The sequence below is a fragment of the Schistosoma mansoni genome, assembly GCF_000237925.1.
Source record: "Schistosoma mansoni, WGS project CABG00000000 data, supercontig 0013, strain Puerto Rico, whole genome shotgun sequence".
Classification (NCBI taxonomy): Eukaryota; Metazoa; Platyhelminthes; class Trematoda; order Strigeidida; family Schistosomatidae; genus Schistosoma; species Schistosoma mansoni.
The window spans coordinates 2904041-2927492 of NW_017386025.1; the positions used below are offsets into that span (position 1 = coordinate 2904041).

The 23452-nt window shown below is 32.5% G+C and overlaps 1 protein-coding gene across 1 annotated transcript in view; it reads right to left on the reverse strand.

Annotated features, from left to right (window-relative positions):
- Smp_163530 (hypothetical protein) overlaps window positions 1-11863 on the reverse strand; it is a gene marked incomplete at both ends in the record, with an annotated part of 66850 nt that extends 54987 nt beyond the window's left edge. The window contains one exon of the mRNA XM_018790919.1: window positions 11627-11863. Within this exon, the coding sequence (XP_018645931.1) occupies window positions 11627-11863 (237 nt within the window). The remainder of the gene's footprint in view (window positions 1-11626) is intronic.
- Window positions 11864-23452: the final 11589 nt, after the last annotated feature.

Sequence of the window (23452 nt, forward strand, 5' to 3'; positions counted from 1 at the left end):
TCAACCGGTCAGATGAACTATATGTTTCATTACGATTAATTTTGTCATTATTGTTGTCATCGCTCACGTTATTCCACTAACATGAAATGGTTCACAGAACGTAACCTATTACTTATCGAATACATTTGTTAACTGATGACAAGAAGGCAATGAACTTCTGACACAGAACTGTGACATCCTAGCTTTCATTCAGGAATTTAGACTTTAAATAACCATTCATTGTATAAATTTCCCCAATAACCTGAACATTTTTTATTGTAATACTCGCAATATTGGTTTCGATATCTATTCACCTCATTTATAGTCATATTTTATTACATCTAACTGGGGAATAGAGTAATAAAAAGAATAATGAAACTATAAAAAGGTGTCCTCGACAAAACTATTCACGCTACTTATTAGAAATAGCGTACCAGTCTAAAAGTGTATGTTTACCCTATCTCAATCATTTAAGGTATATTTAGTGAGAACAGTTTATCGATTACTTTATATCTAAAACATAATTTCTCACCTTGGTTTGATCTCATTCTATCCACAAATACATACGCTTGAATACTGATTACCAGAGATTTCACTAAACAAGTGATTTTAAAATTGAATGTTGTCATGATCAAATGAGTTGTTGTGTATCAATCATTATGGTAAAAGAATGATGCACTAACTCATGAATTTTATAAATTCCCTGAAGCCACCCAAATGATTGGCATGGAGTCAAAAGATTTTTAACCAAGTTCAGAAAAACGTGATAGATAAATTAGTTAGGAGTTCATAATCAGCGTTAATTGTAATGAAGAGCATGAAGATAGGTGTCATTTGTTATGACTTACTTGATAATTTATGAAAAAATGAAATCAAATGATCGAAAATATATGAATAACATTTAGAAAGCCATAGATTATGTGTAAACTCGGACAATACTGCAATGGTGATGCTTTTCTTGACAGTTATATAGACTTGTCCGACTGATTTGGAAATGAATTGTAACTATAAATTGAGTTTTAATGTATCTGAACGGTAACTAACAGCGCAATCCACGACGTACACTCGGTCCTATTTGGCACTGGTCAGATGGATGTACCTCATTGTGAATATTGACACTGGGATTTAGGTACACTCAGCTGACGAATTTCAAATGGGATGAAACATGCTTTCATGATTCCACAATCTAAATCTACTATACCGAGGAAAGCCTCTCGGGAATCACAAATGACAACGAACGCTTTTCAAAGTTCAATCATTAATACCAACAACGAGATTTTACAAACCCTTGTACATATAACGTGAGTTATCTGAAAGTAATAAATATTTTTGATTTGTTTTTGTATGACTCAACAACGACAAGGTCAGTTCAATATTTCAACAGTAACAATATTCAGTGTTCAAATATGATAATTGTGTTATTCAGTTGACCTAATGACTATTATTATACGATTTACTATTCTTAAGTTATTCTCAATCTGTTAGTTCAGTATTTCACACTCACAGCCACTTTTGGCTTGATCTTGTATAGTTGTTCTTTTTTATTTTATGGTGTGATGTAGTCTGGTCTGTTTGTCTATAAACTACGTATTTCTGAAATATACGAGAGAGGTTACTATACAGAAGATCAGCAAGGACTCGGAGTTAACTTAATGCTGCTAGTGCTTTTTGACGCATCATTGGTTCAGCACAAGGACAATGTCATATAAGTCGATGTTCTGATTGAGTATTTTGTCACATGATATTTGATGGGCCATACGACATAAGAATGGATTTAGGCATCTGAGCACATAATAGCCACTATTTAGGGTGATATCATACTTAATATATTAATACTTAGCAGAGTACAATATCATCAAGTTATTGAGTTGGAATCCAATAGTTCGGACTTTCTAAATTTAAGCTAATCTCATCATATTGCAATCATGATTCAGGGTCTTTGGTAAAACTGTAATAGTTTTTCACCTGTCAGTCAGATAAGAAAACTGTTTTTGAATTAAACTAGAAAAGATATTCTTCAAATTAATATATTTTTCTAGATTCAACACATTAGTTAAGTAATAGATTGAAACTATCAGTATATGGAACAGAACTCTTACAATACTGAATAGTTCAAATTTAATGTTCAAACAAATATATCATGGCAACGTAAAAGTGATTTGCACAGTCCCACAGTAACTTGAAAATAGATTTCCAGTTAAATTTACAACAACTAACATGAGGTTTCCTATTGTGTACCACATGATTCACTGCATTACTCAAACCCATATTTTACGCTGGTCACTAAAATCAGCTGTTTTACATTGATTTTTCGTGTATATGTATTTCTGAAAATCTTACCTAATTAAAGCTTAGTTGTCAACTGGATGACCCTAAAGAATACTTAATAAACTAAAACTAGTAATCACTGAGTAGCTACCAGTATTTAATTCTTAGAGCTACCCATTAGTTCAAGTGATGTGACTGCGTGCAAATATATTCTGATGTTAGGTTGTTTTTGGCTGTTGGCAGGAAACTCTAGTTCTATGTTCTAAACAATTTGATGTTCACTGTGGGACTACAACTGCGTTACTCACAGTCAGAGTCAGAGACAACAACAGTAAGATATTAAGATCGTGACAAATATACACTGAGTATAAACTGAGGTCGCTTTATTCCTAAGTATTGGTCACATTCGATTAATCACATTTCAAAAAGTCTGTTAGTCTAAATAACCAAGTATCACATGTAATTGTTAATTTTCAATATCTAACTACGAATAGCCTAACAATATATTTGAGTAATGGTCCTTAACAATGAGTATTCATATGGAAAAGTGATATATTTTCACAGTGAGAAATTCTTTAACCTCTGAACCTAATAAGTATTTTGACTAGAAAACGTTAACTAATATAGGTATGAAATTATATTCATTAAACTACTTATAAGTATTTAGAAACTGGCATTTATAAACAAAACAAATTCATATTCAACATTGACTACTATGAAAATTGATCAAGTTTGTAGACTTCAGAATATGTTCGTCATTTTTTACATATCGTTTCACCTTTGAAATTATACTCTGGTAACAACTGAACTTTATTTATTCATTCTTTAAATAAAGTGGTGATTAAACTAATCTAATTTAAAAATATGATTAGTAATTTGGTTATGTTTTACATTCATTAAATAACACTTGGACATATTCTGTTTAAGTTGCAAAACCTAAAAAATTTGATTTTTATTTTAACCCTTTTAATGGCAAAGTATTATTGAGATAAGAATATTTTTTAAGAATTCAGCAGTTAGCGTAAGCTGATATGACTTAGTCAACCAGGAAATGTATACATATCAATTAACTTACATTATTTGTTTGGTTGATTGTCAAGCTTAACCCAATTTCGAGATCCTCTTCATTATGGAATAGCTTTATCTAGTAAAGCTTTTATGAGCAGAGATCTGTGAATACCATGATCCAGTCAGGTTTATAGTTCCTGATGGGATCACGAATGAGCACTGATGTAGGGTCCAAAACTAGGATAAATCAATTATGTTAATTCTTATTGGTTTTCAACAGTTAACCAAGAAGGGTCAATTCAATGACGATAACTAATATTAATTTGACCTTGTGATAGTTGAAAAATGTCAATGATTCACATTTTAAAGTTTCTGATTTATTACTTCACTTTATAATATCTCTATATTTTTGAAGTTCAACTTTGTACGATCGCTGATAAGCTAATTATACAACCTAACTACTAATCAATCAACAAATACACATTCTAATAATGCTAACATTTAAATATTATCTAGTTAATGTTTCTCATGAATGTATTATTGATTAACTAAGTTAAAAGTGTCTTGTTTTGTCATGTTTACTTGTGTATATTGTATACTTACGCTATCTTTTCAAGTAATTGTGCTAGTTTGCAAAACTTCAGACATGATCATCAAAATTTCTCCTGTTTAGAATTTCAATAATGGGCTGAACCATCCCACATGAAATCTTTTAGCAGAATACTGGAAGACTTGACAGAAACTTTCTGATTTCTATAATAATTTAAGGAATAAAAGATACACGTTGTACAGGGAAGGGACTTTTTATATCATCTACTATATCTGTACCATCATATTTATAGTGGTTTAATAAATATATGAGTCCATAGAAGAATAGAAGGCGATTACGTCATATATTGTTAGGAGATTTAAAAAGAAGGTTGTATAGTGATCTAGAGATTTTTAAAAAAAAATAAGAAAATGAAAAGAATTTGTTGATTGAAAATAAGAGAAATAATTGTCCACTCGAGAGATATGAAGAGTTGAAAAACATGGAGGTAATAACTACTATTCAATAGCGATAATGTAAGATGGTAAGAGAGTAATAATAACTGATTACTGATTAGAATGTAAAATACAATGATAAAAACAAGAGGAAAACATACCAGAAGAGGTTTTAGGTTTTTGGAAGAATGAAAGATTGCAAGTGTCTCTCTCACACAAAATCTAAGCTTGAACTGCAAAGTTACGAAAGCCTCTACAGCGCATAAGTTTTTGGTTTGACCTCTTCCTTCGACCCTACTTGTTTAAAAGTGTAAATAATTCTGGTAGGGCAGTGCCCTCAAAGAAGAAGTACTCATGTGTTAGGTCACTTGCTGTTTTCAATCTCAAAGGTTTTGAAATTCATCATATCAAGATTTTCTTATAAGTATCTTATTCGAGCTTAGTATTCATGAGAAAAGTTTTCTTTCGAATTGTTGGTGATCTTTCAAGTTCTATTTTTGATATCAAGCTTCTATCAGTGAATTTGGGTTGCTATCCATTTTCGATGAGTATCTGTTGACATAAGTATCAAGACTGCATTAATTTTTCCTTTCAGTTTGATATGACTCAGTTTTTGTAACTCCTATACTAACTACTTCAAGTCGGTTTTGTATATATGAGTCTCTTTTAGGAATCATTTGACCTCTGTAGTAGGACATCAAGGGAATGAAATTCTGAATCCCCCTCTGCTTCCAATTCTAAGTGAACCGACTGATGAAAATTACCGAACCTATTTAGTATAATATTGAGGTTCATGTTTGGTCACAAATAAAATAGTATCACCCATTTAGCTACTGTATAGATGAAAGTTATCAATTATTAGTTGAAGTGTAAAACACGACAGTAGGCAGGAAGAATGTCTGTTTATTGAGAGAGGTTGCAAGGTATTTACATCATACATATGCATAGCCTTTAATCGTCCACTCGTATCTCTCGGTGTTTTCTGCCATCTTAACTGTCTTTTCGTCTGGTCTCCAAGTGTTTCTGCCAACTCCATGATTCAGACGCATTAAAAGTCATCATAATTATTGCAACTTTTACCCCATGTTCAGATACACTACTTATAAACATCCTTATGTGTAACGTCCGCTACAGAAGCACCGTATTTCTATTTCATTGAACTGAATCAGATGAAACGTTAAGTAAATCAGTCAAGTATTGTAACAGTTTTTCATGGTTTTGACACACTATTCAAATGGTGTACAAAGTTTAACAGAATATTTTAGTAAACACAACTATTATTTACAATTACATTTTTGATCAATTTTTCATATCATTATAGACTTCCTGTCTACAATAAAACAGTGTTCATTTATTTATTTTTACTAGGTATGAAGTACATATTTACACACACAATTTTACAATCGATTTGGACCATTGGACAAAACTGATAAACAAAATTTTCAGAAAATGGGGCTTATCATCGCCATTATTATCATATGATGATGATCATATATAATAGTATAGATTGACAGATAATCTAATATTCAATACATTGGTAATCAAGTTTACAAACTATCTAATTCAGTCGTTAAACCGTTAAATCTCACACTCCATTTTACTTTATCTGATTATTTAATGCATTTTTGCGTCTCATGCACACATTTGAACAATGTGTTTAGCACTTTCCATAAAAAGCTTACTCCCTTTATTTATTACCACTCATGTGTTAAAATATCCCTAATAAAATAGTCCATTCATAATGACACAAGTAGTATAAATGCAAAATTTGTTATCATCAAAAAATCTCTGGTAATTTGATCAATTATAAGTTAAAATTAAGGGTCAGAAAATGAGTAGCCAAATTAAAGCTAAATACATTGTTGATAAACTAGAGGATATGATAATTAAAATAACTCATAATGTCATTTTTCTTCGCTGAATTCTCTTTTTCTTAGAGGGTATGAATTTAGAACTGTTATTACGACAACTATATTGAATAACAAAGTGTTATATCTTGTGGCCGAGTGGATGCCTAGTTAATGTGTGACTTGATGAGACCGTCAATCAGAGAGCAGCGAATTACCGATTGGAACAGTGACACACGAAAACCGTCTAGAGCGCTTATCGATTCTGCTTCTGCCTAGCCCAGCCAGTTAAGTCCAAAACACCGATAACAGCATCTGTGGTATGAATAATTATTCTCAAACATACTGGGTTTATATACCAACCAAACAGACTGACCACAACTTACCAATAAAATAGAAAATATTATTTGTACAAAAGTTAGCCAAATGTGGCTGTGAGTAGGGGGAGCAGTAATTAATAGACTGGGTATAACTGAGGAATGGTCAATCGTACGATAATATTCCAAGGGTCAAAATAAAGCTCACAATGAAAGGAACATGAATATGAATAGTTTAATTACTTAGCAAATATACGATAAAAATTACATGCATAATATGGGTCCATAAATGGATCCTAAAGTTACCATTCACTATTGTTATCGGGATATAACACAAAGCTAGTTAATCAAATTTTTTCATAACTTAGATTGCATTATAGATTATGTAAACTACGGTTGATCAGTAATTCTATTATTGAAGAAGAATTTAAGATAATTCAATGAAAAAAATTCATTTCGATGATATCGTTCACTCAGGTTGAACAACCATATTTATAGTTATTTAAGAAATAAAGTGGTAATTTTAGAAGTAGAAAGACGATGACATAATTTCAAATATCAAAAGAGGGCTGTGTGATGATCCAGAAGTTTAATCCGTGTAACAAGATAAAACCAAACGTATGAAATGTAATTATCCCTTTGACAAGTGTAAGAAAGGCGAGAAATAAATCAAAGCACGAAGGTGATAATAAAAAATGAAAATATTAACAACTAATTTACCGTGTATGGAAAAATTAATTGTAAAAGCCATGATAGAATAAAAGCTAGCACTCATTGCTTTCAGACACAAAATTTAGGTTTGGTATGATGAATTACTAACTCCTTAGCAGTGCTTAAGTTGTTGGTTTGTGCTCTCTCTGAATCAATGTGTTTTACTCTTTAGATAATTTTGAAGGATATATCTTGTAGGACAGTTTGACGAGAAACGACAAGATTTTCAGTATTGAACTATTTATCGTTTAGCATTGGTCATTCGAAAGATACTCAGGATAGTACTCAGAGATGGGCTTAGAAAGCATTCTCATTGTGCGGCCAATGTAACTGGTTCCACGTAAGCAAATAGACATATAAGTAAACGTTAATATGACCCGAAATTGGAGTTCATCTTTGGCACATCAACGAATGACAGGGTGTTCGTGAACACAATATGAAGCTTGGCAGCATGAGGTGTTTTTCCCAAAGATTTCTTCAGTCAGTCTTCAAAACAATTTTGCTACAGTTCATAAACGGAGTTCGATTTCTAAATGTTGGTGGTCTTTAAGTTTGTAATTTCGGTGTCACGCTTTTTTTCAATGAATTTGGCTGGGTAGCTATTTCTGATGAGTATTTGTTGAAGCTGCAGCGGTTCTGTTATATTGTTGGGGGATATCCAACTGGTCCCCAAGTATCAAGAATGAATTAATTTTTCCTCTCGGTTTCATGTGACTCAGTTTCGAAACTGGAATAATAACCAATTCAAGTCAGTTTTCTGTGCACAAATCTTTATAATGAACAATATAATTTTCAACTTCTTAATCGTTACTCAACTTTGTTCTTGATATTTGAAATTAAGAAATCCTCTTTCCTTCCTCCAGCAAACTACTTTATTTTTCGAATTGCTGTAAATGAGATTCTAGAGGCTGAGTGAATGATATAATCTCGAAGGATATTTTTTACTGAATCGCCTTCACTACTATTATTTTTATCAGTCTGTGTTACCTACATCTGATCTGATGATTAACCTCAGAATTCTGTTTGAACTACAATATAATTCCAGTGTAAATTAAACACTAACCGTCCCAATGGTCATAAACAACCATAAAATTCATTTTTGTAATGGTTGTTTGAATCTTCCCATTGGTGTTTACGACTTCAATTTATCAGTCTCTTATTGGCATATGTGCATCCTGAGCGGATGGCCTCGATATTACGTTAAGTCACAAGCATTATAAGCAGAGATGGTTGATGGCTAGTAGTGGAATCCAGGATGAGTATTTCGTCCTATTCGGGACTCGTCAGCCGTATGTGCCTTCATCTTAGTAGATAACGTGATGATGTTTGAAACAAACAGTACTGGGTTCTAGTTTCCCAGTAAAATTCAAGTCTGGGATGTACGTATATCAAGCTGACGAGTTTCTAATAGTATGAAACTCAGGTCCTGGATTCTATTGCTAGCGTCCATTCATCTGCTTATTATGATAACATTTTAATACTAACGACCTGAAACTAATATGTTGTACGTTATAAAATGCAATTCGCTTAACTTCGTTATTTTATTCGATCACTGATTTCTAATCAATATTTATTCGACTTGACACCAATTTATTGAAAAATGTTCACCGTTCTTTTATCTGCAGGTTTTAATGTCATGAGGGTTTTCAGACAGAAGTCTAAATTTTTTTAGTTGAGATCTTGATTCCATTATATCAATAGTATAGCTCTCAAATATCAATAATAAAGTGTATCTTAGTTCATGAAGCTCATATGTTGAAACAATGTTTCTAAAAATGTTTCACCATTCAAAAACTAGTAAGAAGTGGCAGTCCGTGTCGTTCAACTATGTCGGGTGAGACAGTTATTCACCATAGGCAGTAGGAGATGGCCACTCGATATCGTGAAACAATTCAAGTTAGACATAAATACCAATAAATGTTGGCTAATTAGTTCAAAGGTTAATTGTTCGCGAGCGAGACAGAAAGTTAGGGGTTCAATCTCAGGTAGCAGGTTCATTTATGCGCTTTTCTGAGAAGTCATATATTAGGAGGAAGCGGCTTTTCAATGCTTCATGGCTCTTTATGGTGACCTAGCTCAGATCACTTCGTGAATTAATCCATGAAGATCCCACGATCTCCATAAAACTGCATTCCTATACTAGTAAAATGAAGGATTTATTTTAGCTTTAGTGGTGACAAGTCGGTACAACAATTCATTTGTTTGTTTGGAATTTCATTATTTTAATTTTATGATTGGAAATTCCGGTATAAAAAATTACTGTTATCAGTTTGTCTTATTTCTCCCTTTGAGTTGTTACACAAAGAAAGCTGATCAACACAATTATCATAACTTAAATAACTAATTCTTTTCATTCAGTAATAAAAACCCCTAACTGCTCTCCTCTCACCCGTGTAAAATTATAGCCGAATATATTCTTGAATCCATGTTGAACGCAAGCGCTAATCACGGCCTGTTTACCTTGCTCCACAAAAGCAGATAGTGAGGTTTTAGAAGGGTAATAGGAAAGCGGTTAGGAGCTCTATCTCTGAATATTTAATATCTCGAAGTCAGTCAACTAATTCTAATTATCTGAATAAGATTCATTTGATAAAGAAATTAGATGTTTATCACTGTGTATCTAACAGAAGTGAATCTCTTATTAACACCCTAATTATGATTGAATTATCGATAAGTAAATGAATAAAAACATACTGTATTGCACGTTGAACCAGGGAAACACATCACTTCATTTGAAAACATCACCTGTCCTGATAGGTCAAAGAAGAGAAGAAAGACAATGAATTTTACTAAACAAATGTGTTTTAACATGATCAGCCTAAAAATATGGCTGTTTTTAATTCTAAAAAGCGATATTAGTGACTAAGGCTGTAATAAACCTGAGTGAAAATACCACTTCGTGTTAAAAATTGAATTATTAGTCAATCATTTAAGCATGATAATAATGTTTCGGGATAATCCTTAAGAGAATAGGGTATAACGCGTCTTTTTGAATTATTAGTTTATGGAGAATACAAAACGGAATCGGTCTATAGGTTGTCAGTCAGCTTCTGGCGAAACAAAGAAACTCCAATTATCCAGTATTTTACTTATTACGATCCGTCCTTACCTAATATGATTGCCTCAGATGTTTGGAATTATGGTATAAGGGAAACCATCTTCCAAATCTGTCTCAATCGATCTGAAAAAGCGATCTCTCACACATTCGCATCATTGACAGCAATAAAACAGAACTATAAATTTTCCTTCAAACAAGACTCTTATCCTCATTATGGTCAAAAAACAAAAACTAACACCGAATCAAACTAAAACTCCTGGTAAATCAGTTTTTATGATTGACTAGAACAAAGTGAGTAATACAAAATTAATTATCTACTAATCGGTTGAATACGTAAATTGTAGAAATAAAAATTATTATGATAATAATTTCAAAACTATTTTGACTGTGTTAATCGTAGATACCTCGAAATTTCTTTTGATAATAACAGAAATCTATTTAAATTTAATAATTATTATCAGAAGGGGGTTTTGTGGAGATTTTAATAATTTTATATAGTTAAAATCATGAGTCAATTGAAGCTAGACCACCGTGGAAAACCTGGAAGCACTGGGCAGCCGTTTCGTTCTATTGTGGAACTCTTCAACAGCGCGCATACACTGGTGTGGTGGTCTATCGGTTAAGTGCTCGCGTGCGAGACTGATAGGTCCCGGATTCAAATCTCGTGAGGCCGGATCATGGATGCGCACTGCTGAGGAGTCCCACAATAGGACGAAACGGTTGTCCAGTGCTTCCAGGTTTTCCATGGTGGTCTAGCTTCAATTGACTCATGATCTCATAAGAAAAGCCTAATAAATATTTTTATAACTGATAAGTCTTAAAATGTATATTATTTAAGCAGGCTATACCAGTGCATAAACTATGTTCAATATTTATTGGTTATTATTTATTAGTTTTCCCTAATTCATATTTGTTTAATAATGAATATTGTTTAGAAAGCAATTAAGTGTCTTAGATTATCATTTTAATTATTGATAGAAAAAAACTAATGGTAAATTTATACTTACTCCAATTTCAGCAAATTCTAATAATTTTTCTGATTCTAACCGACTTAAGTTTGGTAGACACCAGATGTTTTGTGTATGAGTTATACGTTCTTTTAAAGTTGGAAGTTTTGGTGAGATTTGTAAATTGAATGAATCATCATACGATTTATGTATATCATTTGTGTTTAATATGAATGGAATAGATTGGTTCTGTTTTAATTGATTCCCATATTTTACCTCATTAGAAGATACAGTTGGTATGAAAAAGAACAATTCATCGATTTCATCTTTATTATAGAAACCATCATCATCAATATCATTGTCAGAGTCATTATCCTCAAAGACCTCTTCATCATTATCAATAATATCGTTTAATTCATAAGCAATATGATTGTCATTTGAAGAAATGGTAAAACATGAATTTGTAGGTGAGATACTGCTTACGTTATTGTAAGTAATAGTACTAACATCCGTATGTTGTGATCTAGTTTTTTTGGAATTAAACATGATTTCCGATCGGAACATATTCGAATTCAAAACTTGGCGCTGATCATGTTTAGTGTACTGATTTAAGTTGGGAGTTAGCTCATCAGTTTCTGATTGTTGTTGTGATGGATGGTGATTTTGGTGGTATGGAAGATGTTTTAATTCGTGTTCATAAATGTGTCGCGTTGAAACATGAAAAGTTGGAGATTTACTTAGCATTGTTGAGACTGAAATTCAAAAACAAATATGATCTCAAATATCTTCACATTCTTGAAGAAAATGGTTAATTACTTCAGTAGTTTTTAAAATCAACCGAACCATGTTTTGATTGAAGAACATTGATGAAAGTATTGCATATATGTTGGATGATGTCACTTTCTAAAATGTCAAAAAAGTGTACAAACTTGAATAATGGTTGATCAGAAAGACCAAATTACTAATTCTTACTTACAAAGTGTGAAGATAAATTTTATTTAGTGGTATATGAAAGATGCCCAGGTGTAAGGCGAATTTAAATTTCGAGTTTATAAACTGGAAAATTCCTACTCACAAACACAGTATCTACTTATCCCTAGTATCTGTTTGGTTTGTAATAGTTGGGGGATTGACGTAAAGTAATGAAAGCGGATGCATAATATATGGAATATCAAATAAGCAATTGGTGTAAAGATGATTGGTACGGGTTCAAATTGTGCCTTTGTTGATATTGAAAAGTACTAGTTTGATGTTTTAGTGTGAAAACCAATACTGTAGTTTAGGTACACCCAACTGGTGATTCTTAATTAGTACAAAACGTGTATTTTGTATTCCATTACCAACCACAATTCGTCTATTCTAAAAACTAGTAAAAATAGTATAATGTATTTATACTGAGGAAATTTAAACTGATATTTTATAATTGTTAAAATTGATTAAAGAAACTGTTGGTCAATTGAATTTATAGTGTTTAGATGAGTAGTCCGAAATGTTACTACTGAACTGTACATATAGAAGTTGACTTATCGAAGTATGATGTAAGTTCACTGAAGAAGAGTTATTTTCATTTTTCAGAAGGGGTTTTGTGGAGATTTCAGTATTTTCTTAGCTGAAATCATGAGTCAATTGAAGCTAGATCACCATGGGAAACCTTGAAGCATTGGACGGCTGTTTCGTCCTATCATGGGACTCCTCAACAGCGCGCATCCACGATCCCGCACTCGCGAGATTCGAACCCAGGACCTACCAGTCTCGCCAGACCACTTAACCGATAGACCACTGAGCCGGCATCAAACGGTGTTAATGTCTAACTTCAACTGATCCACGATTTTGATCAACCGTTCACCAATTGCTACCAGTGGAGTTCAGTCAAGTCTGTTGTAGAGATATCAACTCACTGACGAAATTCGTGGACGGTTGATCAAAATCGTGGATCAGTTGAAGTTAGACATTAACACCGTTTGATGCCGGCTCAGTGGTCTATCGGTTAAGTGGTCTGGCGAGACTGGTAGGTCCTGGGTTCGAATCTCGCGAGTGCGGGATCGTGGATGCGCGCTGTTGAGGAGTCCCATGATAGGACGAAACAGCCGTCCAATGCTTCAAGGTTTCCCATGGTGATCTAGCTTCAATTGACTCCTGATTTCAACTGTGAAAATTTTCATTTTTAACAAATCCAGCGACATCATACTATTGAAACATACAGTTTCTTTTATTTTAATTTTAGTTAATCAGACAAAATATCAATTCTAGAATGTTTAGTGTTTGGGAATTTTTTTAAAAGAAAACATTCTTAATATCTGAATGACATATTCATCATTTATTTTTATAATATAATCTAAACAGTTGATAGAGACTCTTTCATTATAAACTGTAGTTTATTCGCAAAATAATTTATTAATATCTCCAAGTATATAACAAAAAAAGAAAAGTGAAATTTCATATCCATGTTCAACTAACCATTTTTTTCAACCAGAAAAAAAAGAAGAATATGATGAACATTTAGTCACATGTATACATGTGAATTCAAAGAGGGAAACTGTAGAACACTTGAATATTAATAGAATAGAAAGTGTTTAAATTAAAGGCCTTTGACCAAGAAATTTTAAAATACATACAAAAATAGAAAAATGATAACAAAAAAAAAGAAAATATTGAAACTTTTCTCAAACATTTTATTGTCAATAAAAAGACAAGATGAGATTAAACATTCAAGCATAAATTAGTTACATGTGGACATGTGTATCTGTGTATGTCATCATTTGAAAGTTAAATGAATAAAAGAAAACTAGACATATCTGTTTAATCGTGTTTGTTTGCTTTTCTAAACTAAATTATCACTAACTTATCAATAATGAATGAGACTATCTTCCTTTTCAATAAATCGTCTTTTAGTTCAGAAAGTTTTATATTTTAAAAGGTAAATATGTATAATATATAAGATAGGATTATACCGTGCTATTTTTTAGTTGATCAATATTGTGGTGTGGTCTACTTATATCCATATAAGTAATGTATGGTGTTGGTCAGACATAGAATGTATTTTGGCAGAAGATCGATGAGGAACGAACAGAAATGAAGTGCAATCGGTACGAAAATGTATGAACAATAAAATCAGAGAAAACGGACTGATATTTGCAGAAGGAACAGTTAAGATTGAGACAATTAATTGTTGATTTGCAAATTAACTGTTCGTTGTATGGTTATCAGAATTTAGTGAGATAGTCTGTTCACTACAATATGACCTAAAGTTCAACTTTTACTATAGAATTTTAAAAAGTACAGCATTTGACGAAAGATACTGGTTTATTTTCACAAAGATAATATTACACAAACTTATTGAGAATTTAATTTATCTGGCATAAAATATGTGGTATTAACCAATTATAATCGCGATTGTACTGGGAACGAAAATCAATTGAAAATGGATCAGTTTTGTTATGCCGCGTGGTGTCCTAAACTAATACTGATACACGATCTTCCTATGCATTAACCCCAAACAGCTACTGAGTAAGAAGACTAAAAGTAAAAAAGGGAATTTTCGGGGCTGAACGAACTCCTATGCATAAGCTTCCAGATATATACACCACAGAAATTGAAACAATTTTTGGCCAATAACATGAACTTGTTAATTAAATTTTTTATTAGCACATGCCATTTTCAATTGAAGACTTTTGATTAGCCCTCTGTATCAAGTTTACACTCAAGAGAGTCTCTAAGATAAATTATTTAATTGGTCATGACAGACATAACAAGTTCATTTGTAGATAATGCGGAAGCATGACTAGACGTTATATATACTTAGTACTGTGATTTCTGAGTTTTTTCACTCTAGCCATTGATGATTTTTCAGTAGCTCGAAAAATTTAGGCAAACGCAAATAGAAAAAGGCTGAAGTTTGAAGATTGGATTGCTAATTGTTGTGGACATCTAACCATCCAGAAGCGAACTTAAAACGAGTACATCAACTACTAGAAACTGTAAAACTTATATTTTGTAATTTGACTATTTTTTTACAAAATATTTCTATTTAATTTCATGTGAGTTCTCATCATTTAATAGAGGAAGTGAAACTTTTAGGGTCACATCAACAGTGAGTAGCTCAAAGGCAATGTGACTCTGATCCATAATACGTGATGAGAATAAATTACTAATTTTATTGGATAATTTCGTGTAAAACTAGAAACAGCCTTCTGAAAATGGCTGGTTCTGTTTGCTAATTTGCTGGAATTTCAAAATCCTTATTGATCAACAGTAAGTTTATTTCATCAAACGAATTACTTTCGTTAACTTCATTACTCATAAATCATATAAATAATGGCGATTATTCTGCTCTAAAAAAAGAGGACTAGAAAACCTGAGGGATATACTAAAAGGATAGAAAAGAATATTTTAATCAGACTACATTTAAATGAAGTTGCATTATTCAGATAAAGACAGTCAGACAAAAAGAAAGTTATTTAGAAACCTGTAAAGTTTGAACCAATCCAAGTTGTTTTACTTTACATTGGTAAGTGGGAAAAGATTCAACAACATAAACAATGAAATAAATACCTAAAAGTAATTATGATGCTAAATGTAACTAAAAGCTAAGAACTGATGCAAGAAAAGCAGTCAATTAACAATAAGATCATCTGATGAAGAATGAGTGTCGAATATTTGCAGTGATTGTGACATAGCTTAAGTTTGAGGCAATATAATCAAAATACATCACATCTTTCGATAAAGTTTGAACTATTGGTTAGATATTGAGTATACTTAGTACATATGTCAGCCATTTTGCATCGAAATTGAAGCAAAGTGATGAGGCTTTCAGTGAAAGCGAAACATTAAGAGTACTGAATAGGCATAAACCGGGAGTCTGAGTTATCCTAAATGACTAAGACCGACAATTAGCAACTTCATGGACTGATCCCATGTCATTATTTGACAACTCCTAGCTTTCTCCTAACCTGTTGTTATGTTGCACAATGTTGAACATCGAATCAGACAGTGATTAAACATATTTAATACAAGTACCAGTCACCTCAGTCAATGGAGATATTATTCTCGTTATAATCTAGTTCATTTTACTCATTACGCTGTACGAAACATTAGTATCGCTTACTCAGTAGTTCCACCATAGAGAATGAATGTGTTTATAAACATCTATGACCAAATGCCTGGAACCTACCTATGTCTTATTGTTTCATAAATCATTTTCGTGGGTCATATAATAATAAAAAAAAGCAGATTGCTCAGCAGCATTCTTGCCTCTTGACGGACAATAAAAGATAAATGAGTTTTCTTCATGCGTGCCGAGATTTTGTTGGACATTGGTCTACCAGTGCTGATGAGGCTACGAATTCAAGTGAAGTAGTCGGTGCATTCCATTACTTTAATATATTTTTTTCTCAACGATAACCTGGAAACGTTCTTAATATTCTAACAGGGGAAGCGTTTATGAAAAAGTATTCCGTTTACCCAGAGGGTTATTCTATTTTCTTTATTTAGGTTCTGAATGATATACCTTACAACTACCGTAAAATCATCTGAACTAATTGGAAACAACTTTACCATAACCACAGTTACAAGATATTACAGACACTTCAGCTTAGATAATAACTTACCGACTGACTTAATAGACGAGTGGGTAACTGGTGATGAGTGTAGGCAGTGCTTCATAACACTTTGATGATTATAAATAGGAATAAAAAGTCATGGTAAGTCATAAGCTGATTGTGTGGCATTCTGACAAAATGTAGTTACCAGGCCTAGAAAAAAGTCACTTTTGAAAATTTAAAACATATTCTTTGTGTTTATCCTATTTTTGCTTTGATTTATTTTATTGACCATCACAGGATTTACAGGTCATAGAAATTATATAGTTTATTTTTTACGGTGTGTATAATTCATTAGGTATACAGCGATTAGTCTAATTTTTTATTCACTAACTCAAGTCAAATTAATGAAACAGCTGTTCTGTGACAAGCATCAACTACATTTCATGTATTAAATACATACATAAGGGTACAGTTATTTTTCTTTTGAGTTATATAACAATATTTATAATTCAAAAAGGAAGAGAACTCTTCCACGGTAAGTTACATAGTTTACGATTGTAAAATCAGTTGAAATGTATACATATTTCATAAGCTACTTGTGTCTGTACCTTTTGTAATAATTAGTGTTTGTATGTACTCCATTTCATAAACAGTAATCTTAATTAGTTAGAAATTACTTGTGATCAAAATATGCTTTAGTTTTGAGTTCGTGCCCACCATTGAGTACTTATCGGGTAAAATGATATTCATAAGTTGAAACAATCAGTAATAAAATATTAGTCTGGATTAACTCCTATCTTTAAAGAGTATCTTATCGTATTTGTTCATAATTTTATTTATAAAAGTTACTGTTCGGGAAGAACTTGTCATGCATTACTTATTAAATTTCATGCTATATTAATTTTATGAGGATTTTTCAAGTAACTTTGCTACAGGCCCTTGATTCTGAAGAGCCGTAAACTAGGACGCAATAGCTGTCTAATTCTTTATAGTTGCAAGTGGTTTGAACAAAAGCACGAGTTCGTGACAAAAACTACTTTTTCAATTAACTTTTGAATAGAAATGAAAAGTTATGAATTGCTTTAAATTTTGTTTGACAAGATTTTTACTATAACATCCCATTCGAATACGGTTTTACAACAGCATTCGGTCAGACTGCTTACGACATTTATTTTCCGCTTTTCTACATGATGACTCAAGCAAAAAAGCATTTTTATATAACATGGTTCAGAGAAAAATTCAGTAATTGTACGTCTGTATACGATATTATGACGTAGACACTTAAACCTATTTTGACTATCGAAAAGCACTTTGAATATTAAGGCAACGTAAATTTCCATTATAAATTCGGTCTTACAGCTTGAGAAGGTTACATATAAAACAATCAAGATAAGGGTAATTCTTGATAATGGTGGCATATATGTAAATATGTGTACTTTATTGATAAAGGTTATTTATTAAAATGCATTTTACCAAATAAGGTCGAAAAGCCGATTTTTGGTCTGTATAAATAGAGTAAAGCTACGCTCCAAGCAAAAGGTATTTGGTCCATAATTTAGATAATTTTATAATTTGAATTTCAGAAATAATAAGTAGGATAAATATTACTTATCATGATGAAAACTTGTGGACAAATGATCTATGGACTACATTTCACCACAATTTAAAGTATACGAAGTCTTAAAACCGTTTTAATTTCAACTAATATTTTATTGAAAAATTGATTTACACAATTCATAAAACCCCTTATTAGTCAAGTGTGAATATAGTAGCTTAATGAAGTATCGTATTGTTTACAGAACGTCTAAAATGCCAGTTATTCTTTACAACTGTGTTTTTACAGCGAGCGTTTTCTACCGATTCTTTTAAAAGTGTTTTTTCTAGCTAAACATTGTCATATCTGTCATAACAATGACCTTCCAATATAACTTCTTTAAAAGACATGATAGTATTATTAGTGGAATATTTGACAAACTTATTCACTCTATTTACGTTTTATTGTGTGATTTATCAAAACTAGCAGATTATACCAAAAGTGTTGGCTAACATTCAATATTAGTTGTAGCGAGATAAGCCTTGTTTATTTGTGTGAATCAATCTGTTTCTCTGCTTGAGTTATATCTGGTAAGATATAATAGTATCCTTTTTGATACGCCAACAGCTATGTGTAAATATTAAACGTGTTTACATCGATTAAACTACCCAATTGACATTAATTCTCTTGTATTAAGGTTTAATTTTTTAAAGTTTAGGGCTCTGAAGTACATACTTACGGAAAATAAGGTAATTGGATAGAACCATTCACTCAAGTTACTTTATCTAACCAATGACTTCAATTTTATCACAGAAGAGTGATGAAGGTGTGAGTTTATGAATCTATGTTTTAAATCCGCATGTTTTAACCACTAATTCACTGGTTTAATTTGCATTTGTATACATATATATCCTGCAAAAGAGCAATTTATCATCACACTAGTTTTCAAGTAAAACAGGTTCCATCCAAGCTCTTATTTTTTAACGGAACAGTTTCATCCTGTGATATAAACATACAAGTACCGAGAATCTTGGTGGAGCAGTACTGTAAATAAATAATTGCATACTTGGCCTTGAATAATACGATTTTTAATTGCTAGGAATGATTGTCAATATTCCACAGAAAGGCGAATGAGTCTAGGATTAACAGTGGATACTACTGATACAAGGATTGGCAAAGCAAAAGTGACAATTCAACAGATGAAGAACATACGGAACTCAAAACAACTGTGAACCAATATCAAAGTCATAATCTTCAATACGAATGTGAACGCAGTCCTACTATAAGGTGATGAAACGTGGAGAACTACTACAATCATCATCAAAAACTACAAGTATTTATAAACAATTGTCGACGCTAGATACTCAATATCAGTTGGTCGGATACCATTTACAACTGCCTACTGTGGGTGAGAAGAAACCAGATTCCAGCTGAAGAGGAACTTAAGAAAAGACTCTGGAAGTGGATAGGACACACATTACGAAGATCACAAAACAGCATCATGAGGTAAGACCTAACTTCGATGCCTGAAGGGAAACGGAAAAGAGGAAGACCGAAGAACACACTACGTCGGGAATGGGAGGCGGATATCGGAAGAATGAATGACAACGGGTAGGGACTGGAAAGGATTTCTCAGGACAGGGTTGGATGGAGAATGCTGGTGGGCGGCTTATGCTCCTCCATGAGCGGTAACAGGTGTAAGTGAGTATGTACCCACTGATGCGGCGTTTAGACTTCATTTACAGACAACCACATAACAAAATCTTCCAAATTATAGTTTCGAATATTTATGCCTAGGAACAAGATACAAAATGCACTACGCCATACGTTTGAATTGCTTGTTCTCACATAAAATGCGACATTTAGCTCAAAGATGAGAAGTCATGGCTTCATTTTTTGGTAGATTCTGTAGTGTTGACTAACCATTATTAAACATAGAGATTTATTCGAACCCTTCAATTGCTTGCCGTACGTGAAAGAAATGTCTGTGAAATCAAGGAATTCCACTTAGTAAATGTGCTCGTAAACTAACGAGTTCATATCGTAATTATTCAAAAAGTCAACCTGGTAAAATTAATAAAAGCATATTTCACTTCACTTTATTTTTATTCCTCTGATTAGAATAAACTTGCGTTTTTTCTAACTGTTTTTAACGACAGTTGGTGGACCCAGTATAACCGTTGTTATTTTATTATTTGTCTCAAAGTTGTATTTATCCTGGTTTAACCTTACTTGTGTCATTTTAGTTATTTTCACATCTTTTACGATTCACCTTTCCTCATCTGAAAGAAGCATGTAAGGTATTTTAAGGTATTCAGACATTATTTATTACACAGTCCTGCCAATTAAACTGAACGACTATTAAAAATTTAATCAGCTAACTTAAAAGTTCATTTCTTAAGGATTTTGATGACTATGACAAATAAAAACCACGAACATTTAATAGACCATATTGATATTATCCTCAAGCTTATCTTTTCATCTGCCTCTTTAGAATGCAAATATTTTCAACAGTGGAGCGATGAGAATTCATCATGTGCATTTAACATAGATTAAAGGTAAATTCAGTGCTAGAATTATTAAAATACGAGTATCCCAGCGTCTTAAGGAGAAATAGTAATGAGTAAGACCTAAAAATGTACATGAATTTAAAAAAAATGAGTATTGTGAACACAACAGGTTATCTCTACTAATTATTAGCCCCGTATAAGCTTACAAACGTCCGCTGTTTCAGTTAATCCGGATGCAAAATCTCAGTGTTATCACGTTAAATGAGTTAGGTGGAACAAAAGCCTTTACAGTTTAGTTTCTGATCTCTGAATAGGAAACTTGACATCCATTTACCTCAAAACAGTTGGTAAAGAAGTTATAGGCCATTTAGTAATCGCTCACAAAAAAATAAGTGAATAATATCCAGAAAAAGGATTTTCGTGATTTTAGAAAGATAAAATATTCGTGATCTAATAACTGGGTATTGAATTAACAGCAAGTTTTTATTCACTTGGCACCACTGTTAACCAAGAAGCCCCTTGTCTCTTATGAGCACATCTCCGAACAAAAACTTGTTGCGTTTCAACGGACTATGATTTTTAACCTGTTCAGAAACGTAAACAACTTTATGGTCCAAGATAAAATCAGGATATATGCACTTTCGAATTAGAAACAGTTCGTTAGCATGCATGCACTTGTAATTACAAGTTACTTAAGTAACTCCATTGGAAGGAGGAAAAACACACTCAGAGAGTTACGAGAAAAAGGTAAGCGCATGCGATCAGGACTTTTGTCCGCAAAATGGAAAAATGAGGGGAACTTTTGAAAACCTCCAAAATAGTTAAGTGTTTATGAGCTATTGAGGATCATAAACGGTAGACGTTCTGTATGATGAAAAGGAAAACTTTGAGCATATATATATATATGATAAACATTAAGGTCAACCGTTTATCGTGCTTGCCATATGTGCCTGAATACTATGTGTGATTATTGTAAAGTAACAGGTAAATGTTTTCCGCGGTATGATCTTGCACAAGTACTAGAGTTCACATTACAAAGATACAGATTTATTAAGAAGGGGTGCGATCACACATAGTAGTTCCAATCAAGATATTAGCATGTTGACCTCGAGATCAGCTTTATGTTTCGTATTTTTCCATACTCTGTTCTATAACCATTTTGTATACATATTTTAACTGGTTGAGTATTCAAACGAAATACTGACCAGTAGAAAAACCACCCAATAATAGCTAATCAGACGGAAGCGAGATCGAAAGACAACTTTTTTCTGCCGTTAAAATTTATAATTAATTAAAGAGCTGTTATTATAAAAAGGAACAGAAATAACATGCAACGAAATCTAAGAACTTACTCGAAAGAGGCGGAAACTTTTGGAGTGACCTTGTGCAGTCCAACAAAACTTCAATCACAAATACATTACGCGTGATAAAGAACTTTATTTACTCAAGATATATACATTCAAACATTTGCGATGCATTTTAAGCTGTTGTAAGATGTGTGAAATAACCGTGTAAACACGCTGTTTGAAGACATCTTTTCTTCCCGCAGTAATTTCATGACACTAGTGTTCATTAATTTTTTGACTGAGACTCAATTTCCATTCACAGGTGTAAAGTTTGTGTTTGCCAACAGGTTGAGAGATCCACATAGGAACCGCAAAACTGTACCAGCAATCCCTCATTTATCATCTGCATAGTTGTATTTCACGTCCCAACGAACATAAAGGGTCAGAAATCCAGGGTAAAAATTTTCACATTAAATTGTGTCCAGTTTATAACTCGTGAAGTTCAGTCTTCTGATTAGTAATAACAGAGTCCTTATTGTTTGATGAAACGTATATGATTAGTCCGTACTCCATGCTAATAATTATCTAATAAGACGACAGCAAGAAATAAGACAGTTGAAAATAAAGTGATAGAATTTCGGAACTCGAACACTTTCTCTTCAAATTATTATATATACTGAATATAATGTAAACCATTTTAACTAGCCCGTTGATGATAATATATAGCACTAAAAACTAAATGAAGACGATCGGTTAGTGTTGAAGACGTCACAGGTATTGTAGTTTGACAACACTTTAGCCAGCAACATCTTCTATAATTGAACCGTGCCTACCCAGTGGAATCAAAAGTCAGAAGCGAAGAGGTCTGAAGACATGTTTTATAGGTTATCAATATATATATGTTCAGCCGAATGCTACTTAATTCGTGATATGGTTCATCAGATTTTATAATCATGGGTAACTGCAACGAAATTCTTGTAATTTAAATAGCATCACGAGTCTACACGACGCAACCACAAGGGACGTCACAAAACGGTGACCAAACAAGTAAACCGTTTAACACATTATCTCTCTTAAAATGAGATAAGAGTATGATTTGAAACACGTTTTTAATGAACACTTCTTTTACACAGAGAACCTCATAACCAGAGGGAATCTTAAGGTAGACTTTCAGACAAAATATATCTGGACGTCCCAGAATGTTTTTCAATGAGCAATTATTCATCAATGGGAAAATGAGTAAAAAGACTGAATATGTAGAATATAATCATGTAAGTCATGTGAGTCCATAGAATGCACAAAAGATTTTTACCCTGTAAGTACTATCCGAATACAAGGACAAACAAAAAGAAACTGATAATTGCATGAAGTGAAGATAAAAATACCAATCATTAGGCACATGTGCCATCTTCAGAATAAAGAAACTCCAGTGTCATTTCTAGATATCACGAACCACGAGAAAA